The 25,227-nt window shown below is 31.8% G+C and overlaps 1 protein-coding gene across 7 annotated transcripts in view; it reads right to left on the bottom strand.

Annotated features, from left to right (window-relative positions):
• LOC106691082 (sorting nexin 1) overlaps positions 1-12,859 on the bottom strand; it is a 49,608-nt gene extending 36,749 nt beyond the window's left edge. For 4 of the 7 annotated variants that reach the window (XR_001344718.3, XR_001344717.3, XM_014436734.3 and 1 more), the window contains exons 1-5: positions 12,630-12,859; positions 12,465-12,533; positions 11,288-11,392; positions 5,689-5,757; positions 3,926-4,030 (exon numbers count right to left, since the gene is read on the bottom strand). Coding sequence is in view for 5 of the 7 variants with exons in the window: in XM_014436734.3 (XP_014292220.1) it covers positions 3,926-4,030; positions 5,689-5,757; positions 11,288-11,392; positions 12,465-12,533; positions 12,630-12,722 (441 nt within the window). In the remaining 2 variants the exon portion in view is untranslated. The remainder of the gene's footprint in view (positions 1-3,925; positions 4,031-5,688; positions 5,758-11,287; positions 11,393-12,464; positions 12,534-12,629) is intronic. The other 3 variants (XM_014436736.3, XM_014436735.3, XM_014436739.3) reach the window with 3 other exon arrangements.
• Between the last annotated feature and the right edge of the window lie 12,368 nt (positions 12,860-25,227).

Here is a 25,227-nt window from a genome sequence, read left to right as displayed (position 1 = left end):
GCTCAAGGGAATGAAGGTTCTTGTGGGAAAGGAGCCCTTCAGAAAGAGTCTTGCATGGTCTGAGGAGAGAAAATGTAGACACGCAGAGCTCATGAGGGACATATGGGAGAATAAGTATTAGAATTATGATATGCGCGTGGTCTTCAAGGGCTTTTCATGAAAAAAAAAAAAAATAACTGAAAGAACTTATGAAGTGAATAATAATGCTGCAAATTTGCAATCAGTGAATTACTAAAAAGGAGAATAAAACAAAATGATACAAGAATATGTTAAAAATAAGGATCTAATTACACCTAAATAAATAATATCTATGACTAAATACACACTTACATAGGTAATTTTAGTCATAATATCATGAATAATTATGTGGAGTCAAGAAAACCTACAGGCAGATATGGTCATTTGGTGAATCAAAATCAGTTATTGGGAATCATAGAAGTGAGGAAGTACCCATCAAAAATGTCTTTTTCAGGATTCTATGTGGTTGATTTATTTATTAGTTCTGCTGATAAACGATTAATATGGTACCATATAGTTTGAAGTACGTTTACCAAATTTATTGTTATAGGGTGGTTTGATAAATTAATTTTTTTTTAGATATTTTCTTTTCTAAATAAATTACTATCCATAAATTTTAAAATGATTCTGTAAAAATAAAATAGTTTAGGCGGTAAAGTACCAACAATTTTAAGATTTTCTGCTTTATTACTGTGGTATGTTATTGTTTTTAATGCTAGATGCTGTAGATTTGCAAGTTTTGATAAATGAATATCAGCACTGGCACCATAACATTCGATCCCATCTCTTAATATTGATTCAAATAGTGCTTTGTACACCATTATTAAAGCTTCTCTGTTAAGGACAAATTGGAGGTAATAAATTTTATATGACCATACTCTTCATCTCTTTAAAACATTTTCTATGTGGAATTCCCAAGAAAATTTATTATCCACAGTAACACCTAAATTATATATAAATCAATTTAATATCCAAAACAGTCTCAACACTATGTTGAAGGTATGTTATATTATATAATAAATAATAATGTTATTGTAAATGTTTAAAAGTGAAGTTGTAATATAAGCTGTTAAATGTTTAGATGTCCCTGAGGATGGCTAGAAGGGCCGAAACGTAGGACAAATAAATAAATAGTGTTGAGACTGTTTTGGATATTAAATTGATTTATTGATAAATATTACCTGGTCTCGAAAAAATTTTTGAAATAATATAATTAAACCTAAATTATATTTTTTTAAATAACATTCAATGTTTTACAGTAACATATTTTTATATTATTATTATTAGTGAAACAGTCACAGTCATGGGATTAAATTTCAGGATCTTCTACATCAGCCATATGGGGTGATTTTATCAGCATAATGTCTGTTAACTATGAGACCTTTGTCACAAGCCCATTTTAAAAAATTAAAATAGTAATTTTACGATTTTTCCGGAGCTATGTTGTAATTTTTATGGTAAGTAATAAAAGCAGAATTGTCGGCAAAGAAGTATTCTTTGTCGATTGTAAAAACTTGATCGTTTGTCTAGATATTGAAACACACGAAACCTAAAACACTACCCAGTGGTATACCAGTTTTTAAGTAAGTTGAACCACTAAGACTGTTTACTAGTTTAACAATTGTTTTCCTGTTCTCAAAGTAACTTTTAAAAACTCTCAAAGCTGAATCAGAGAATCCTATCTTTTTCATACTCAGAAGATTTTCATGTATAATGGTATCAAACGCTTTAGACATGTCAACATATGTGCAAAGAATATAGCAGTTACAATCAAGTTTATCATTAATTAAATTTGTAAGATCAAGTAATAGTTGCTCAGTACCTTTGCCTTTTTGAAAAACAAATTAATTTCTATTATAATTTTGTATTTTACCAGAAAAAATGTTTAAATCATTTATGTATTTTTCTATAATTTTCTTTACCGATGATAGAATTGAGATAGGTCTGTAATTGCCTAAATGATTTTTGCTGCCTTTTTTATGTTCTTGTTCCTGATTTACTTATGGAATTTATTAATTGCATTAATAGAGGAGTTAAGATGTTTGAGTGAATAATTAAGTCACAGGTTCTTATACCACCAAATCTAGCAGATTTTTTTTTACTAAGAGATAAAATAATTTGTTCTACATCATGCTACGTAGCATTAGGAATATCGAAGGAGGGTAGATTTAAAGGTACCCGAGGAATGAATTGAGGTTCTAATTTCTTGTCACATTTGTGTGAAATTGCCATAGTACATGAATAGAAATATTCTGAAAATTTCATTGCTAGTTCCGGTTCTTTTAAATTAAAGGTTTTAAAAGCACTTATGGTAACAGAGTTTGGTGAATTTATATTTTTATTGAGCAGTTTTTAACAACAACCCATGTTTCTTTTGTAAATTGTCCTATTATTATTATCTTTGATAAGTTGAGCGAAATATTCTTGTTTTTTCTGACTTATTGATTTTGTAACATATTTCTTAAGGATTTATATTTATTGGGGTAGTGTAGATTGTTCAGATTAAATTTGTATTTTTTTAAAAATATGTCTCTATCTTTCATTAAACCTTTTTTAAAAATGAATCTAACAAGGGTTTGATCGAAACATTTATTTTATGATCTTTTGGATAAACCACTACTGAAACTATTAATGATCTATATATAATTGTTACCCCAATGGAAATTCGGGTTTCAGTTTACAATATTGTTCATTAAATTACGCCAATCACATTTCTTAATTTGATTGACTTTCTAATTTTGTAATGTTATTGGCTGAGATATCACTTTCCTTATCTATTGTTGCTATCTGAGGAGATGGTCGGGGGTGCGGTCAGCAAATAAACACAAATAAATAAGTTTTTGTTTATTTGCTTACCGCACCCCCAACCATCTTCTCCTCATATTAATCTATGGTCAAATATTAACACCTCATAATATTTGTTGCTAGTATTGTTATAATATGATGATCTATTATTTTTTGTTTTCTTATGCACATATAAATGTCATGTTTGGGGGCGCGTGATAAATCTATAATATAAGTCTATACATGATTGTGTCAAAACATTTCTGTATGGTTCTACTGTGGTGGAATTTTTAACAACTTTTTTCAAGTCCATTGCTACTTATGTTAGGTCTGATTTGCCTCAAATACATACTAACTGAATCTTTGCCAACAAAGTAGGTGGTAGTCGTTTGCTGGTCAAGATTAGCTTAATGTGTAAAACACTTTAAGAGAAATACAGAGCAATCAAAACAATTAAGAATATGATATAGGAGATACTTCTTAAACAGTAAAAAAAAAGAAATGGAAAGTTTTAGGAAGTGCGATGTGCATGATACATCAACATATAAAGGGTGTCTCAGAATGAATGAGAATTATTCATTATAATCCCCCTGACCTCCACAGTTTTCAATAAGAATCCACCATTATATTTTTGAGTTCACTTTATTGGCCGATGATACTAAAATGGCTGTAAATGCATTCAGAAACGATTTTGTTTTTTAGAATTTTTGATTGTCTGCTTTGTTGCAAATCGTCAAAAAGAGAAATTAGTAGTCGTTTCTGGTAATTTACTCCTTCAGGGAACATCTGATCAAATAAGCGCCCATTCTGAATTTGTCTTGAAATCTGATTTACAATCAGAATCTGTAAAAAAAAAAAAAACACCATAGTTAGGTGTTTTTAACCGGTGTTCTAACCGGAGAAGTTAGAAAATCAGCAATATCTTCAAAATATTGACTATACGCCACCCAGTAAAAATCAAATCAAAATTTCAAAAATTGTAGAGGCTCAGGAGGATGAACTGCTATACTAGGACATCCTATAAATAGTTACAACCGTTTTAGCATAAATATTATTATTTCACTAAGTTACAATCCATAAAATAAAAAAAATTAATGCAATTTTTGATTTAAACAAATCATACCTTGATAAGGAGGGGAGGTTGATATTTTTGAGTTGGTGTTGGACTATGAACACTGACATCTTCATGAGTGCTTTCATCAACTGGTGAAGAAGCAACACTTTTTTCCTGATATTCATATGTAAATATTTTAAATTTTAAACAGAAATAAATACTTATACAATAAAATAAAATATAAGTATTAGGAACAAAGAACACCAAGCCAAAACTTCTGTTCCCAGTCATTAACTACTATATTTTAAGCTACTCAGTAATAAACATAAAGAATCTATGCCATAACTTGAGAAATCATTTGCTAATAAGAAATATTTTAAATTTAATAACAAATAATTAAAACTTCTACAGTAAATGAAGTTTATGTATAATAGTTTATGTATTGTAGTAATGAAGTTACAAGTTATTTACAATATTTCAGTAAATTAAGGTTCCCTAGATGAAAGAACTACAGGAAGAAGTGTGGTAATTTTATTTTTCTTAACTAATCAACTTGACCACAAAAAAAGCTATTTAATTCAATATTGCATCATATAGTAACCCTCCTACCCGCACAATTAATTTGATAAATCCAGCCTAATGTTATGTCTATCCTATTCATTTATTTATGTTTTTTGACAGAAAACCATAGTACCTAATTTTTATGGTACTAGGAATCAGTGAAATCAATATGATTCTTGGTTTTGATCTTAAGACCATTTCATTCAGTAACTCAAAGCGACCATCTTCCTGATACATTGCATATATTTTTAGAATATATTTATATTTTTCCCCATTGATGTTCAGATTTATATAAATATGTTCATCATATAAAACCAATTGATATAGAACTTGTTTAAAACATAATTTGTGTAATATGAAAGAGTTAAATATGAAATGTTTTGATTGAAGTGATTTAGATGAAAACATTTAGGAAAAACAAAGACTGATTAAACTGCCGATTATGCCATTGTTGTATCAAGTTGTAAGAAATATATTACAATTATTATTACGAAAAAAAAACATAACTGTCCCTCTTACTTACAATGAGTAACAAAAGTAGCTAAACAATGTGAAACAGAAGTACAGTGACAAATACAAATGCCAAATTATAAAAATCATTAACGTTCAAAGCAAGCGAAATATTCATGCCTGAAAAATGTCATAACATTAAAATGGCAACAAATAAATCATCCTTCATACATCTCAAAAGTTAGAAAATGCTAAATAAAAGATATATAATGATATTACTTATTTCTGAAATGAAGACTTGGCCCAATGTTATTTATTCTCCACCATCTTTATAAATTTGTTAATAGAGTTAATATATCATCATATCTAAAGACAATAAAGGTATAGAATCTCTACAGGCATTACAAACATGAAGTCATGAGAGAACAAAAAGTTAAGTATCAAGAGCAAATAGCAAACATTGGCATCATATTATGATTCAAGTAATACATGTAATCCTCCTGAAGGTATGGTAAGGAACAATCAATATAACACTAAATTAACACTTTAAGCAAATTAAAAGAAAAAGTAAGTTTGAATAAAGACAAAATGACTTAAAAAAAAGCTTATAATTAAAAAGCATCTCAAATATAACATCAATAATATTTCCAAACTTGTATTTGATCAAATTTACTGCAATAGAAGTAGTAGGAGAATTGTAAGTCAAGTTTCAACAATCAAGAACAGAGAATATGAAATAACATCCATTAAAACTACATTTAATTAAAAAGGAATGAACTGACTAAACAGTAATTGCAGTTATAAAGTAGAATATACATTACCACAGATAATTGGAGAGTAGGTAGATCTGGTAAAGGATTAATAACACCTGACTTAACAATGTTCATGTCCTACATAACAGAGATCAATGTATGACAACATGCAACTAGTTTAAGATATTAAAAACAAATAATTTAAATGATAATATATTAATAGTTTGTTAACATCTAAAGGAGATGAAAATAAGTCTTCATTTTCATTATCTTTATCGAAAAAATCATCATCATTATCTACTAACAGTGGAGGTACTTGGGACATGGTCAAGCTCTATTAAGAAAGAAGATAACAGCAAGACTCTGTTAAACTGACAATAGTTTCTGGTGACTTATCAATACATGATGTCACGAGAACACTTCAGCATTTTATCATGACTAAAAGGGTATTAACCATGTGATATTTAATAGTACACAAAATGTTTCATTGGTTTGCAGATGTATAGGATTATATTTAGTTTTTTCTAAATTAGAAAATTTTTATAGTTATTAGTATTATATTTTTATCTCTTTCGCATTATTTTTGATTTTTCATTATATTTTTATTTCTCTTTCCTGTATACGTGACGTATTTGAAATAGAAACAAAACTGCCAACGGTCACCTCCCCCCCCCTCTACTCCTGTATGCTTCAATTTTCTGTCAAAGTCTCAAAAACTTGAACAAGTGAGTGGTCCTGATTGTGCTTTACTCATTTATTACTATAATTATTATTAATTTTTTTTTATTTATCTGCAATCTCAACTTACCTACTTATTTTCCATCTTTTAGTGAGTTAAATTTTGTTTTCTTAAGTCTACTTTTCTATTTTTACGTGTTGTTACGTCTCCTGTTCATTTTTAACCTTATAGTTTGTGTAATTTTTTATATTCTTATCATTGTTTATCAATACTATTTTATTTCTTCTTTTCTTTCCATTTATTTTTGGATAATTTTAACCCTACCTTAATTTACTTTTTTTTATCTTGTTATGTCAAAGTTGTTTTTGAATTTTTTTAGTCCTATTGAAGATCTACAATGGGACAAAACATCGGCAAATAAATAGTTGTTAATTATTTTTGTTCTCTTTTGACTGCACCCCTGACCATCTTCTTCATAATTTATGTATAGGATTCATTTTAAGGAATATATTCATATTTGGTGAAAAATATCCTAATGGAAAATTTAAATTTAATATAATTAGGTTATCACAAAAATAATTAAGGTCTGAGTATCAAAATCACAGAATATTTTTCAAGTAAAGAAACCAAACAAAAAAAACTCTAAACTATATTAATTGATCAATCTGGTCTGGTAATTAAAAAATAAATAAATGTGAACCACTACAACCCATGAAGATTAAGGGCGCAGTACTTTGTAAGGAAGTACTGTTACTAGACCAATGGTTATGCTAGGAGGTGATTTGGACAGAATCATACTAGACTCCCACAATTTTACCCAATTAAGAATACCCACTTTATGAGGCTGGGTGGACCAGTGGAGAGCTCCAGAATCCACAGAGCTGTCTCACAGCTACAGTGAAACAGAAAATAATTATCTGCCACAGCTGAACCCAGATCCTTTGAGTTAGTAGCCAAGTGCCTTGTCAATGAGCTACCCACTCCCATAATCTGGTCTAGACTGCAATCAAGTGCTACAAACTTTATTTTATCTTCTGAACTAAAATTAATAGTTTTAGAGCTATTGCAATGTTTAAAAGCCATTTCCATAAGGTTTGTCCTATCTTGTTAAGTATTACAGCCATCACAACTAATATGGAAACCAATGTCTTATATTGAGTTGTAAAATAAATTTGTAGCGTTTTTTTACTGGTGATTTCAATAAAAACTTCGTATTCTTGTAAATGTTATATATAATATATTTTGATCTATTACATGTTGCCATCTTTCAGGTAATTTTTTAATTCCGTCCTCCCAGAACTTCTCAGATTTTTGTGCAATGAACTCCTCTATGCGCGTTTTGCAGTCCTCCAGCGAATTAAAGTGTTTCCTGTTAACAGAGTTTTGAAGGGCCAGAAATAAGTGAAAATCTGTTGGGACAAGGTCTGGTGAATAGGGTGGGTGGGGGATGGATAACATCCCAGCCAAACTCCAATAATTTCTGTCGGGTCTGCAAAGAAACTTGAAATCTACATTTTGTGAATTAATTTTGGCAAATATGAAAACTAACACTTTATAAAGGTATATTCCATAAACTATTTAATATTACGATGAGGTGTAGATAGTTGACCGTAGATTACTGATTGGAGAGGATGGTCGGGGGATGTGGTCAGCAAAGAAACAACATAAATAAATTAAAAAGATTTATTTATGCTGAAGTTTCGACCTGAGAGACTTCATCAGGGCGTCTAGCGGAGAAGATTGGCTCACCATTTGGTTTTAGTCCTGATGAAGACCTGAAACTCAGGTCGAAACGTCAGCATAAATAAATATTAAAAAAAAAAAAATTTAATCTCTATCCATATTAGTCTCAACATATTTTATTTTTCTTACAAGTCCGATGTTTTGGCCAATCCGGCCATCTTCATGGACAATCTTAATACAGTTTTGGAACTTAATGATTTAAAAACTGAAACTTTATGCAGGCTATTCAGCCCAGGTCAAAACAACACTCTTTAATTAGTCAATTTTCACATTAAAAACAAAAATTAAAATTCCTTTATCAGTCACTTTTAGTTAAAACTTTATCACAACAATAATGGTAACAAAATTAACCAGTCTCAAGAAAGTGTTTAAGATTATAAATTAAATATTTTTTGTTTATTTATTTTGTTTTTTTGCTGACCGCACCCCCCGACCATCTTCTCCAATCAATCAATTACTTAATATTACAATTAACTAGCTTTCATTTGAGTGCTTACAGACATCTGTACGTCTAATAATACCTGTGATATAGTTTTCCCAAAATAAATTCACTTGCTACTGATTTTTCAGTACATTTTTTGTGAAATGTTGCTTTTTAACAAATAAAAAGGTATAGTATCAGTTTTAACAAAGTAGATACTTATAATTATTTATTATTATTGTTATTATTACTACTTAGTCAAGTACCTTAGTACAATAATGTTTCCAAATTTCACTCCAATACCTTTAATGCAAAATTTTGTTCCTCAGTATTATCATTGAACTATTTTCTATATTTAAATACTATCATGTTTATGTAGTGGTGTTGAATATGATTATTATAAAGATGTAAACCAATAAGGTTTGCTCATTTATATTGGGTTGTAAAATAAGTTCGTAGTGTTTTTCAATATTTCAGTTTAATCCTCTCTGTGTTTGAAAAATCATGTTTTCTTGGTCAATAATGTTTACATATTCTAAAAAAGGATTAGTTAAAGTGCTTTTATGCATCAGTTTCAACCGAGATTCCTTATCTTTAAGTGGTATTTTGTTTGCTCAAAATGGAAGAGAAAAAAATTCATTTTTGTCATTTAATGATTTTTTATTGCCGAAAAGGAAAATCCACTGCTCAAACAGTTAACAAAATTTGCAATGTGTATAGTAATGATACCTTAGGAGAAAGCACCATCTGTAAGTGGTTTGTTCGGTCCAGAACCGGAAATATCAATAAAAAAGGGCTCGGGTCCTCTTTCAACTGTTGATGATGACCAAATTCAAGCATTGGTCACAGACAAACCTTACTCTACAACACGGAATATCACAGAAATGCTTAACATATCTCATGCAAGTCTCTCAAATCACTTGGGGGCTGTGGGATATGTTTCTCAAAGTGATATATGGGTTTCTCACAATTTGATGTAAATTGAACCGCATATCCATTAGTAATTCCTTCCTGAAATACAATGTTAATGATTCATTTTTAAAGAGGTTTATAACTGGGAATGAAAAGTGCGTCCTGTACAATAATATTGTCAGGAAAAATTCCTGGGGAAAATGAAGTAACCCGCCAATAATGACTCCAAAAAAGTTTATGCTCTGCATTTGTTGGTATTGGAAAGGTGTCCTTTATTCTGAGCTCCTCCCGCCCAACCAGACCATTAATTCTACAGTATACTGTGCCCAGTTGGAACGATTAAAGGCCTTTCGGACAAAATTTTTGATTTATGAAAAACATATATTTCAAGAACCATTAGACAGATGTGAAGATGTCCGCCAGCACTCAAATTAAAAATAGATGAATGTACTATAAAGTAGTTAGTAATGTTTATATGTCTTCATAGGAGTATTACTTTTTACAATATTTAACAAAATAAATTCATGAAATGTTGATTTCTAGGCATTTTGTCTGATATTGCACATTTGCCTAAATCCAAGATATCAGTCCCTTTGACACCTAAAAGAGGTCAAGAAGGATGAAAAGAATGGAGTCAATAACTGCCCATATCACCTCAGTTAATTATAATATTTTTTTCTTGGTGGTCTCGGAAAATAAATATTATCAGCCCCACTCTGGTAAGAACAGGGCAATGACCTCTAGGTAGCTGAGACAAATGATTGGTCTTCGTATGTTTAACCTTTAATTGGCCTTATCATTCCTGAAGCAGCTTTAATGACTACAAAAGCTTCTTTTAATTCATGATTTGACTGCCTGCTATGTGTAATAACTTTGGAAAGTTGTATGAGATATTTCCTTAGTGTCTAAACTGAGCTACTTAACTGAAATAGATAATTGAAAACTAAGGTTATATTAGGATAATACAAAATAAGAATGAGTCTAAAAAAAATTTAGCTAAAGGTGCCTGTTGAGCTAAGAAAAAAAGATGGAGTTCCTTAGTGAGCCCCGCACATCATGGAACAACTAAAGCAACAACAATCAATGCATTAGGGCCAACACTAGATAATTACCATTTAAAACATCATGGCCCAGCCCAATCCTTGAAGTCGGCAAGAAGGATAGAAATATCAGTTTCTATAGTGATTAACAACATCTAAAAACACAAACAAAAACAGACCAGAATTCCATAAAGACATAATATGTGCTTATCATCACATTTTTATTCCAAAAAAAAAACTTAAGACTGCAGTGACCATACCCCTTGGCTTATTCAAATTTACAAAAATGATGTTTAGTCATTGGTATGCAATTCACTTCCTCCAATTATTTGTGGATCATACTCTGAGAGATTTCAACATTTCATTCCTCTACTAAAATGAATGAAAATGAAATTTTTAGAAAAAGCTATTGATAAAAATAGCAAAAAGACTGCCTCCTACACTAGGAAAGGGACCCCAATCAATTTTGATTTTTAGAAGTTTTAATTGTCTGCATCGTTGCAAATTGTCAAATAAAAAACAATCGTTAGCGGATTTCCATAATTTACTCCTTCAGAGAACATCTGATTAAATAAGTGCCCAATCTGAAATTTGTCTTAAAATCTGATTTTTTATCAAAATATGTATAAAAAAGTAACCCATTCCAGAGTTAGGTGCATGGAGAAATTAAAATATCAATAATACCTTCAAAAGATTGTCTATGTGCCACCCAGTGAAAATCAAATCGAAATTTCAGAAAGTGTAGAGGTTTAGGAAAGTGAACCGGTATACTGATTAAAACTGTTTTGGCAAACATAATAATATTTCACGATAAGTAATTATATATAGTTAAAAAAAAAATTGAGTGCAACTTTGAATTTAAACAAATCTTACCTTGATAAGGAGGGGAGGCTGATATTTTTGAGTAGGCGTTGGGCTATGAACACTGACATCTTCATGAGTGCTTTCATCAATTGGTGAAGAAGCAACACTTTTTTCCTAAAATCCATTGGTATATATATATCAAATTTTAAATATAAATCAATACTTATTCAATAAAATAAAACATAAATATTACGAACAAAAAACACCAAGCCAAAACTTCTGTTTCCAATCATAAATTTTAAGCTGTTATACACAATATTTTAAGCTATTTAGTAATAAACGTAAAGCATTAATGCCATAACTTGAGAAATCATAAGCTAATAACTAATATTTAAAATTTATTAATAAACAATTAAAACTTATATTGTAACTAACTTAACAAATATTTTGACTGAAGTGATTAAGATGATCAAAACATTAAAAAAAGCAAAGACTGATTAAAATCCCGATCATGATATTGTTGGTATATCGTTGAAAGGAATATATCACACTTTTTAATAACAATAAACTTATTACTACAAAAAATATAACATGGCTGTCCATCTTACTTACAGTGTCTAACAAGAGTAGCTAAAGAATGCGAAACAGAAGTATAGTAAAAATAAAAATATCAAGGTACATACATCTCGAAAGTTAGAAAATACTAAATAAATGATAATGATACTACTTATTTCTAAAATTCAGACTTGGCCCAATGTTATTAATTACTCAACATCTTTATAAATAGAGTTAATCTATCATCAAATCTTAAGATGAAAATGATAAAGAATTTCTACAGGCATTACAAACATGAAGTCATGAGAGTAAAGGAGCAAAATAGCAAACATTGGCATCATATTATGATTTAAGTAATACTAAAACATGTAATCCAGCAGAAGGTATGGTAAGGAACAATAACTATAACACTAAATAAATAATTTCAGCAAATTGAAATGGTAGGAATGATTAAAAACAAAATAAATTAAAAAACTTACACTTAAAAAGCATATCAAATGAAATATTAATAACAATTCCTAATGTGTATTCGGTCAAATTTACTGCAGTAGAAGTAGTAGTAGAATTCAAAGTCAAGTTTCAATAATCAAGAACACAGAACATGAAATAACATCCATTAAAAATAAATTTAATTACAATGAAATGAACTGACTAAACAGTAATTGCAGTTATAAAATAGAATATACATTACCACAGATAACTGGAGAGTAGGTAGATCTGGTAAAGGATTAATAACACCTGACTTAACAATGTTCATGTCCTACATAACAGAGATAAATGTATGACAACATGCAACTAGTTTAAAATATTATGATAACAAATAATATAAATGATAATAAATTGATAATTTGCTTACATCTAAAGCAGATGAGAATAAATCTTCATTTTCATTATCTTTATCAAACAAATCATCATCATTATCTACTAACGGCGGAGGTGCTTGGGACATGTTAAAGCTCTATAAAGTACCTATATTTCAAATATATTCTTGTGACTTTCAGCATATAACACCAACACTTGATAAGTCAAGAGCGAGGAGTTGGAAGTATGAGAAGATAACAGAGCGACACTGTTGAACTGACTACAGTTTCTGGCTACTTATCAGCACATGACGTCACACGGACGCTTCAGTATTCTATCATAACTAAAAAGGATTTAATCGTGTAATAATTAATGAAACACAAAATGTTTCATTTGTTTGCAGATGTATAGGTTTCATTTTAAGGAACGTCATATTTTTATTTCATGAAAAATATCCTAATGAAAAATTATTCAAGTTTAATATATTTAGGTTGCTACACAAATAATTACGTCTGAATAACGAAATAACAGAATATTTTTCGGCTAAAGAAAGAAAAAACTTTAAAACTAAATTAATTGACTAGTCTAGTCTTAAGCTACAATCAAGTACTAAAATCTTTGTTTTATCCTCTGAACTAAAATTAATATTTTTCGAGTTATTGTAATGTTCAAAAGCCATTTCTGTAAGGTTTGTCTTATCTTGTTAAGTATAACCGAGGAAGAAAATATTGTCGATATCTTCTTACTTTCATATAAGAATTCGTTATTCTTCATTCCTTTTTGTGGTTGGTTCGAAACCCGATCCTTGCCACCCACTCGATTATCTTGTCGAGGTTGCTATGAATAATTACTCCAGGTACCAATTTAGGGGCGAGGTAACCTACATCAGAAGGTCTCGACAATGCCTGTTCAATAATAGTATAAACAACAGTTAATAGGTAAATAGCGTCATGTCTGTCCGCAATGGTACTGGTAGCTATAGTAGTGATCAGCACTGCAGTGTCGCTACATTACTATCATCCTTGAAGACGGAGTCTAGGATGATGTCCGTGATGTATTTTTTTAATGCAACTATGGTCTTCGCTATTTTCTTTGGTTGTAGCTATGTAACCCCACTTACCGTCCCTATCTAAGTCGGAAATTAGGTTTGTTTGGGGTAAAAATATTGGAGTCCTGATGTGTTCACCGCGTTTCTCTCGAACTATTTATTTAAAATTTCCTCAATTAGTGTAGGTAGATTTGTCCCAGTAAGGTAAGAAATAGAGAACTTCAGCAGCGCCAGTATGTGCCATGAGATGCGAGTTAGCTGGATAATTTCGGTGTTTCGCTGAGGATATAGTCAAAGCATCATATGTGCCTGATGTCGCTAAGTAAGGCGATCTGGGCGGATTCATTTTCGTATTTGACACGAATATCTCGTTCACTAGTTTATGAGAGATGCTAGTCAGTGGGATCTTTCGTTGAGTTTAAGTATTGCTACGCCAGTTGGGTCCTTGAGTGAGCGGACAGTCGGTGGGATGCTTGTCCGAGTTGAAGTATCGTTGCGTCAGTTATGGTATACTATAAGAAGTAGTACTTATATCGAGATACAATACCCTATTCTGCCCTACGACAAGCAAACACGAAGTGTTGAGATCTTTTGATGTTCAACCAATATCACCTTAAGCCTCCACAATGGACGACTTTCACTACTTAGAGGCAATGGCGAACCCATTTTTGGATAATGACAATGACTTAAGAAAATGAAGTTTAATTCAAACCGTCAGATAATACAATCTAACCAACGCAGGAAATTCTAGCACATAATGAAATACCTTATAGGATCTTTCGTTAGCCAATTGACTGGTCTCATGAGGATTTTGTAGTCATATCACAGCTCTTAGAAGAGAGGAAAAACTTAAGGCTTTTAGGAGCTAGAACTGGAGATGAGACACAAATATCTTAAAAGTACAAACGTATTCTGAGGTACAAGCAAACAAAGATATAATTATTAATCGGGATTGGTGCTTCGCTTTCCATTGTCCTATGTCCTCGGAATAATCGATGAATCTATTTGTTTTTTACATTATGAGCGCCAATCAATGACCCCCGTTAAAACTTAATGGAAAAACGATGAAATATGTCGATAATAGAATTCGCTAACTTATACCGGAAGTTGAAAAACTGAAAGTTGGAACGGTGTTTTAAGCGCTAACAAGCTCATAGAAGATTTGCGCAGTAGAACTGGAGTGAGCACCTGTGACCCAGTTTCCATAGTTACATCTTGTTCGATCTCTACAATGATTGGTTACTGTTCTCACAGAAATATTCTCTAGTAATTTTCATCTACCTCCACACCTCATCTGAGGACCATCGAGGATGCTATTAAAATGAAGGTTAATAGCAAAGCTACATGTACTAAAATTTTCCAACAATTTTGACCTGAGTTCTCACCCTGAACTCTAATTTAACTCTCCACTTCCTTTATTGTTGTACAGACCAGGGGTACATGTTTTGTTGGAACACCTATCTTTAGCATTGTCTTGTAGAGTTTTTTTCTTAACACTCTGTCGTAGGTGGTTAGAGATAGTTTGTACTAGTCTCGACTTCTCTCATTCAATCCAGTAAGATTCTGAGAGAATATCTGATCAATGTTAGACTTCTCTTGCACGAAGCCTGTTTGATACCAACTTATTTCTCACCTAGGTGTATAGCACCCAGTATCTCGAGTAGAATCCTTGAGATGTTATAAGTGGTTGAAAGTTGTGAAACTCTACGACAGTTGAAGCATTTTAGGACGTCTCCATCGACGTAAGTGTTATTAGAATCTTAAGCGAATGCATTTAGAACTTGCCATTCCGTACACGATCGTAGGGGAATACCTCATGAAGTTTCCATCCTGCGATGATTCAAGGCTCATACCATTAAAACTCGTCGATCGTACGTGGTTTGTAGATTACTCTGCAACGCGTCCGATCCTTCTGTCATATCACCTCCAGTCCAGCTTACCTAATCTTACTGAATACATATGGACTGGAGCCTTTTGATGCTAGAGGACCTTGACTTTTAAATTAGTGTCTATTTTATGGATTTATTAAATTCTGAAAACTCCAATCCCACATCACCACCCTCGAAGAATGGTGCCAAAACTGGAGGATTAAAATAAATTCCAATAAACCCCACCAAATCACATTTACCCTTCGTCGTAAGCCTTCGTCTTGCCCTACAGTATCTTTATAATAATACCCCACTCATTCCTGTTGAACAGATCCGTTACTTAGGACTAAATTTAGATAAACGACTGACATGGAATCCTTATACAAGACTGGAAAGATAGGAAACTGCTCGTCGATTCCGACTATTACAACATTTACTAGATAAACGGTCCAAACTTCCAATCCATTACAAAAGACTGATCTACATGACTATTATAAGGCCTATTTGGACATACGGAGTTGAGCTATGAGGCTTCACCAAACCGTCTAATTCCTCTCGAATCCAATCCTTACAGTCCAAAATCATTCGTAAAATCCTTAATGCTCCTTATTTGTCACAAATCAAATCTTCCATTAGGATCTCAATTTCCTCTATGTTGCCGATTTGGCTAGAACCAGATACCAATCCTTCCATAATAAACTTCCCAACCACCCAAACCAACTCGTTTCTAACCTGGCTTCTCCTTCACTGCCTAATAATCCTCCTAGACGTCTGAAAAGAAGATGGTCTCGAGATCTTCTCCTTTAGAAATGTTTTTGGATTTCTATCAATGGGTAGATTCTCCACATGTTTTTATCATGTCATAATATCACTTACAGCAAATTTACTTGATGTGTATATATGTATACAGTTGTAAATATCAATAAATAAATTATTAAAAAAAAGAAGTTTTAAAACCCGAGTAGATTTTAAATCTCCTTTTTCCTTTATAGATGGGGGCAGGAGAAATGAAGGAGTTCCTCCTACACCCCTTCCGACACGCCTCTCACTGTTATTTTAGTGCACTGGTTGGCTGAGTTATTGAATCGGGTAGTTCAAAATATAGATTGATACTGATCTTGGTATGCAGAGATTCATTAAACACTGTAAAGGTACTGATTACTTTCATGAAAGTTTCACCTGGCAAGCTAAGTGACCTGGCTTTAGCATTCTAATAGTGAAAGAGTCCTACAATTTACAAACTTTGTCCAACGAAACAGACTGTTAAGTGTATATCTCTTAGTTTCATTATGTCAAGTTATGCTTATCTGTAGGTTTTTTTTTTTTTAATATATCAAAAATAAAACCACTGTACAATGATTTTAAATGTCCAGATCATATGAAATGGTATCAATTTTTTAAAAGAGTGAGGTTCTTATCAAACCTATTGGTTTGCTTGGTACCATCAACACTGGCCTTCAAAAAGGTAAACGTAGGGCTTTAAAATTGGCTATTGGTGGAGATTCAGAGGTATAAAATTCATAATAATGAGAAAATATACTGGTAGTCGATTTAGAGTGATAAGAGGAAAGCACCTAGTAAATGTCTATCCGTGGAGTTTATTATACACGCGAACCTCAGTGTTTCAACTATATGGGTATGGTGGGCAAAAATTGATTGGTTTTTGAGTTCTTATATGAAATGAACTTCTTACATATATGAATTATCTTGATTATGAACATACTCAATATGAATAATGTAAAAAACGGGATTTCAGTCATTTTTTTATCAAATAAGACCAAGGTGAACCAAGGGTGCTTCAGTATAGCATTAACTCTAACCGAATCCAAGTCGAACGAAGTCTTCTATTGCTGATTTCAGCAGGCTTAGACTATACCGCAGAATTCCAAAGATTTAATTCAAAATAATTACTTCAGTCCAAATTTATTATAAATGAGCAAACCTAATTGATTTAAAACTTTATAATAATATTATATACCAAACATGAACATGATAGTTTTTAAAAACAGTAAAGAGTTCAATAATAACACTGTGGAACAAAATTTCGCGTATAACTATTAGCGAAATTTTGTACAAAGGTACACGGCGTAGGTAATTACTAATTAACTATTTTGTTTAAAGTACCTTATAGCTTTTTATTTATTAAAAAAAAACTATGATAGTGATTGTTTGAAATATATCTGTAAGTCATTTCCTGGTCTTAGCATGGAAAAATAATGTGGAAAGCAGGGATCTTTGATGAGCCATAAATCGTTTTGTATCAGTCATAAAAAATATTTTTTGGGTGAACAACAAAGCATTAGGATCTTCCCAAATAGTCGCCAATATTCTTTAGAATTAAGAAAACCTGGAGCTCATATGAGCATTTAAGAACAATTTTTTGGTAAAAAATTTGGATAGATTTCCATAAATCTTCATCCAAAAATAACCGGGAGAGTGGTTTCTCCAGGATATAAAAATAGTAGAGAAAGAGTGGAACAGCTATATGATAGTGGACTATTGCTGGACCTTGCTAATAGTACTAGAGTCGGGTGGAAGAGAAGTTGGTTATTTCACCCCAACTTTGAATACTTTAACGAAAACTATGTAAAGGTTCCTAGTCAAAATTGATGAGCCTGCGAAATATAGTTACGGGGAATAAAAAATATCAGTTGTTTTTCATTGCAGGTATATCTTTAAAACTACCAACATTGAAAACCTAAGGGAACATTATTTAAAGTCAAGTTAATTTACATTAATAAAATTCAAATAAAAGCTAGTATAATTTACTATAAAGTAGATTATGACATTTACCCTATAGGATTAATAGCTTTCATGATATTTGCTAAAATAAATTGATTTCTGTTGGTCCGGAAAAAATGTCATATGCAAAATTCATATTAATATGCAAATATCATAAAAACTACTACTCCTACGAAGATAAACCTCATAGATTCTTTAATAGTACATTGAACTAGCTTTAATTTGAATACTAATAGACGTCTGTACATCTAATGACTCCTGAGGTATAGATTGCCCAAAATAAATTCACTAACTACTGATTTTTCGGAAACATTTTTAAAAAGTGTATCTTGGGAACGTAAATAGCTCTTTCAGGACTCATATTTGAGTAAATTTACTTTTCTTTATAAGATTTCCTTTAAGACTTTAGTGTTTTGTTAGTTTTAATGATAAGGAGCTCCAAATGAAACATTAAATTTTTTTAACGTTCTGCAACAACCACCATTTTTTATTCCACCTAACTATACTCGGCAGAGTTTTACTGGTAACTATACATAGTTTTCATTAAAGTAATAACAAATTGGACTGCGATAACTTACTTTTTTCTCCTCATGGGTTCTTGTACTATAAGGGATTATTTTGACCAAACATTTCTGAGAAGATTGTAAGCACCATTACCAAACCCCTGACTTACCTTTCATCAGATCATAGCCAAGATCTACTTTACTTATATTAAAATTCGTTCCTAAGCCCTCAAGTCCTTGATGATGACAAGACGAAAGCGAGAAAAATTCGCCATGTGTTGGAAAATAAACTGGATTTAAAAATTCGATGAAAGAAGATACACCTAGCCATACACAGACGTACAGCAACACTATAAACGGCGGCACTTCAAGTAGTAAAAATAACTATACTCAACAGACTAACATGTCACAACATATTCGCATCTTATTGCGCGAAAAACGCTGATCAAGATCGAACAGGCATGGGACTAAATATCCTAAAGATAAAAATAATTATACAAAATTGACTAAATAACCAAAATCCAAATTATTTTGAAATTAAAAAATAGCTGTAAATCTACCGATTACAACTAACTGCACTTACAAGTTTTTGGTTAATCACTAATTGCCACTAAGAACTCTGGGAAAGAAATTTTTGTAGTAAGTCGTCTAACTATGAATCCTGATATAATACAATGATCATGATTTTTTGTTTTAATTTTCTTGATAATTTTATTGTCCGTTGATCTCGAGGACTAATTATCAGTAGTTGTGAACATATAAATTTATATATTTGTTCATAGGTAAATTTTTAATTATTTGTTTGCTTATTTTATGACACTTTTGCATATGTTGCGCTTTTGAGTGTGACCCTACCAATTTGACTCATTTTTGTTTACTATATGTTTTCCAGACATCTTTTTTTTCTTTAACTCCATCTTGTCTTTTCGATACCGGAAGTAACATTCATTTTACCACAAACTTCAGTTGCAGCCAATAGAATTCTTGACATCTTTTTAGAAAATAGTCTTAGTTCCCATTTATTTCTTTAAGCTACCTTTTCAGGACATCGGTGTTTGCTTGTTTTCCAGTCGAAGCACTTCTATGGCAAGTCTGTCATATGCTTCGGGTCTCCTAGTGTATGGTAGTAAGTTCTTGGTGTCTGTAACTAACAACCGTGATATTTGTGAAGCACTGTCTGATTTCTCAGCTACAGGAAAAATAATTGATAATGCAACTACCTTCTCTTCCATATGCTTCGAGGGTTTCCTTATGAATCTGGTTATGATTAAAGGACAAATTACCAATTAATAGATCCTTTGTAACACAAAACTCGATTATTTTTGTCCATTATCCTGTTATGTGATTCTCGTCCCCACGGACACAGTACGAAACAGGCTAGATTGTGTTTTATCCCAGTTCTTGCGTTGATATCACTATAGATAAATATATATATATATATATATTTTTTGGTAATACTGTACAAGACTTCCTGGAGATACTCGTAAAATTAATCCACATCCTTTACTAAGATACCTGCTGTCTTATGTAAGTATATAAACTTGAATTATAGTCACATTACCCATAGAGAGCTTCGTGAGCCTTTAATTAAGAGGGATAGGATTTGGCTGCTTTTTGTATTGGGAGACAAACGTAAGGTCGAATGTTCTCCCTAAGGATCGTGGTAGAGAAGGCATGGGATCGAGGAGGGACCGTATACCTTGCTTTTCTTAATCTAACAGGTGCGTTTGACTCAGTGCCCATCTCGAAATCTGTAATGCCTTATTCGAGAGGAATATTACACCTAATTTGGTAAGTGTTGTTAAATCGGTATATCAAAACCAGAAAGGTATAGTTCGCCTCAATGGTACTGGATCTGCACCCTTTAGGTGGCAGTCTTAGTCCCCTTCTATTTAATATTATGATGGACCTGTCATGGAGTCCATGGAGAATAAATATCCAAAAGGAGAATTCCTGGAGCAACTGTAGGATACTGGAACATGCTCCCAGTACTAGCCCAAAGTTTCATTTATGCAGATGATTGTAGATGGGCATGAACGTCTACAATAAGCTGTTAATGAATGGTCTGAGGAATTGAAAAGGAATGAATGAGTATAAATTCCTGCAAGAGCTAAATCATGCATATTGGAAGGCCAGACCAACAGCTTGTAATTAATTGCCTTCGACGGAACCTTGAAATCGTAGTAAATTTTTATTATTTATGTACTGTCATAGGCGAATGGCCCATGAGATAATGAATCGAATAAGAAAAACAAACGGTGCATTCTTCATATATCTTCGGCGTTAATAAGTAAAGAAAAACACAAAACAAAGATACACCTGCTTAAGTCAGTATTCTTGTCTATTCACTTTACAAGGTAGAGAGCTGGATAATTTTTAGGAAACATGCAAGCCAATTTATAGCAGTGAGGGGGGAGGGGATTCTTAAGAAAAGTGGAAAAACCAGAAGGGACTATGTAAGAAACAACAGTATCCGAGCAACAGTAGAAATGATATCTGTTATTGGAGTCCTGGAGGAACGCCAGCTGAAATCGTACGGCCATGTTTATAGGATAGGAGACGATCGGAAGGCACGCTGCAGATGGAAGCAAGGTCCATAGGAACGTGTCCTATTGGTAGGCCAAGGCTTATCTATAGTGACTATAGGGACGGGCTTGGAAAGGAACGCTGTTTCTCATTAAATCAACTCTGAAGAATGGCTCTAGACATAAAGGAATATAAAAAATGAACTAAGGATACCCCAGGCCTAGCAGGACTAAAGAGATAGTGATAGAAAAACAAATTAATTTATTGTTATGAAATTCTTAAAATAAATTAATATAACTATGTTGTAAATTAAAATTATTTGGAAAACATAAGCTATGTCATGTTTACGGTTTATTATTTTTTTATAAGTCTGACACCAGGAGTGTCCCGAAATCCTGCCACATTTTTGAGAGAGAATAAAATGTATATTAATTAAATTCAAAATGACCTTCCAACATTTATGGGTTTGTATATTATTGTTTTCTACCACTACTCAACATGGATTTTAAGATTTTTACTTAGCGATCTATTTGCTTCTTTGGCTAAAATAAAGAAAAATCTGGTACTGTGCACACATTACACAACTTTTACTATATAAAAATCCGTATTTTAAGGTTTCTCGGAATAGAGGGGGGGGGAGGTTGTTCCTGTCAAGTATACAACAGATTAACGAAGCTGATTATATATTAATATGACTGAGGGCCGTTAGTCGGTGGGGGAGTTAAAGCGCCAGGCTTGTGAATGAAGCGGCGCCAGTTCGACCTTGGGGTTCAACTTTTATTTTTGTGGTCGTCCCTCGAAATGAAAACTTGACTTCCTATCATGGTTAGAATAGGTTGATTACCTTTAGATAACCCCTCCCCCCGTATGTCGGAAATGACCAAGAAGGGGTAATAAAAAAAATTAATTCGATCGGAAGAGATCAGGCGGCATCGAACCTGTTTCATAATTTCTATGAGCGACCCTGCTGAACTTCGATTCACCCTTTTTGAGCAAAAAGTCGATATATTGGAAGACTGCTTATAAACCTAATTTACTTCGTTGATTGTTGCACTTTTTTTGTGTATCTGTTCTTAATTATAAAACAATGTCATTTTTTTTTTGTCGTTCTTTTATTCAAGGTACACTGTATAGTGATGAAAAACATTTTTTTTAAAGGATTAAGTATCGTAGCTAGTTGACGGAACAAATCCAATAATAAAAAAAAATTCCAATTAGTAATCCAATTTATTTACATTGTTAGGGAGGAGCGGATTGTAAAATGGCATTGTAACGTGACTACAGAGTTACTTTAATTAAATCTATATTTAAGTTCTATTCAATTCTAATTCTGACTAAAACCTAAATAAATAAAAGTTCTGTTCAAACTATTTACAAGAAGTAGCATTATAATTATTATTATTTTTTAATGTAAAATATATTTGGACAGTATGGTGAATAAAATAAATGTGTAAAATAAATTATTAGATCCTTTATAATTAAAATTAGTAGTAATGTCAATAACACTAAAATTTTTGAATGATAAAAGTTGAGTAAAAATTTAGAAAAAACCTAGGTGACAGCTCTGGCTGGACTTCATATTAAATTTGAGTTAAAAAAAAATTAATTCACGTTTTCAAAAAATTAATAGGACTTCTACTGTCTTCTGCACAAAACATTTACCTTTGTCAAAAATCCACTTTTCGTCTTACGTAACGATTCTACTCACAAAATGATTTAAGCCTAAACCTCACGTTAGCCACTTGTCGAAAATCCAAATTACCTACAAATGATTGGTTAACAAAAGAGTAAAAAAACGTTTGAGTCAACACGATTGTGTGTTCTAGAGAGGCAAACATCGACTAATTACCTTCGATTAAATCATTATTATAAAAATAAACAAAATGAAAAGAGGAAAAAGGAAACCTAAATATTAGCATAGAAGGTGAAGATGAAAATCCATAGCAATAAAATTAGATAACGTCTATTAAATTCAACTTTCGCTCTAGTATTTTTTTAAAAGATACTTATTTATTTAGTTACCTAGACATATAATGTTTCTATAAATAAATATTTGTGTTATATTAAATCAAATACAGAGGTAATTGAAAAGGTACTTATTTTACAAATTTTCGAAATTGACCTTTCAATTGACAGATTGACTAAATTCAGTATCAACAGTTTTCAGTAAAGTACTTTTAATCATATTTCTCTCAGTAAAATTTTAACTTTTCTCAGTTTAATTTTAATTTCAATTTTACTACAGACACACATAACATCTATTGAAGAATGGTGTCAAAACTGGAGAATTAAAATAAATCCTGACAAATACCATCAAATCACCTTTACTCTCCGTCGTAAAACTCTACCCTCCTGTCCTGCAGTATCCTTTTCAAATACTCCACTAACGCCTGTTGAACAGATTCGATACTTAGGACTCCAACTTGACAAGAGACTTACATGGAATCCACACACAAGACTGAAACGTCAAGAAACTGCTCGTAGATTCCAATTGCTACAACACTTACTTGACAAACGCTCTAAACTTCCCATTCACTACAAAAAATTAGTATACACTGCGATAATCAGACCAATTTGGACATATGGAATTGAGCTCTGGGGCTCTACCAAGCCATCAAATTCCTCCCGCATTCAATCCTTACATCCAAAATCCTACGTAAAATCCTTGATGCTCCTTATTACGTTACAAATAAACTCATCCACAAAGACCTTAACATCCCATTCGTTGCAGATTTGGCCCAAAACAGATATCTGTATTTTCATTCCAAACTCTTTACCCATCCTAACCCATTAATTCTTAATCTCTCATCCTTAACAATCCCTGATAACCCTCCGAGGCGTCTGAAAAGAAGATGGCCACGGGACATTCTAATTTAAATTAATGCTTGAAGTACCACTAATGGGTGGTTCCTTCCCAAGATTTTCAAGTGTATATGAAACATACAACATATTTACTTATTGTATTTATTATTTGTACAGTTGTAAATCACATTAAATAAATAAATTAAAATTTTTTTTTTTCAATTTTAAGAGTTTAATAAAAGTCACATTTTTCTTTCAACAATTTATTCGATGTTAAATTGTTATGGAACAAGGGTGGGCAAATTTTCTGTATATAAGATCTACTTTTTATCTTATAAGTATGTTGCGATCGACTTTTCATAGGAGTAGTCTAAGGTGGAAGAAGGCGTTCGAAAAACATACTGTGTTTAACATATACACTCAGCATAAGGTGCATCACAATAATTTATGGGTGGATAAGTAATATATATGTTAAAAACTGTATTTTTATTTTTTAAATCACTTAAGTTTAAGTTTTCGAGATATAGGCTCATAAAGAAAGTTAATCTCCAGACCCAACTTTTGATAACAGCATACATGCGTTACCTAAAAAAATCGATTTTGTGACACTTTTTTAAGATAGATTTTTACTAATTTAAATTTTTTATCAACTACAATATATAAGTTGTTGTACTATATGTTCGTAAATATGAAAAAGTTGTTATAAAGCTGCACAGTGTGGCTGATAGTTTGATTTCAATATTCTACTTTCGCGTTGTTTTTTTTTGTGGGGGGGCAGGAAAATGTATCATGATAGAATAATATGACCTACATTTTGCTAATCTATCAATAGCTTCCTAAGTACACATCGCCCATAATACAGATATACAGTTTATCTACCTACCTAAAACCGACTACAATAATTATTTAAAAGGCCAAAAAACTCACGTCCAGGGGAATTAAAAGAACATTAATAATTAATAACTTTTAATCTATATGAAATATGTCTGAAATTATTGCTAGAAAGTCTTGTCTTCTACAATCGCTTCAAAGTCCATGGTACACGGAATTCCACTTTTTGTCGGAATGGACTTGTTGGCTACCCCGGTTATAGAATCAATATTAAAAATTCTAAGAATGATTTTATTTAGCATATCATCCTGTTTACTGAAAGACTCATATATA

Source organism: Halyomorpha halys, unplaced genomic scaffold (genome assembly GCF_000696795.3).
Source record: "Halyomorpha halys isolate HHAL.00 unplaced genomic scaffold, Hhal_1.1 Scaffold2068.1, whole genome shotgun sequence".
NCBI lineage: Eukaryota > Metazoa > Arthropoda > Insecta > Hemiptera > Pentatomidae > Halyomorpha > Halyomorpha halys.
The sequence above is the reverse complement of the archived record's forward strand: the minus strand, read 5'-3'. Positions and strand labels throughout refer to the sequence as shown.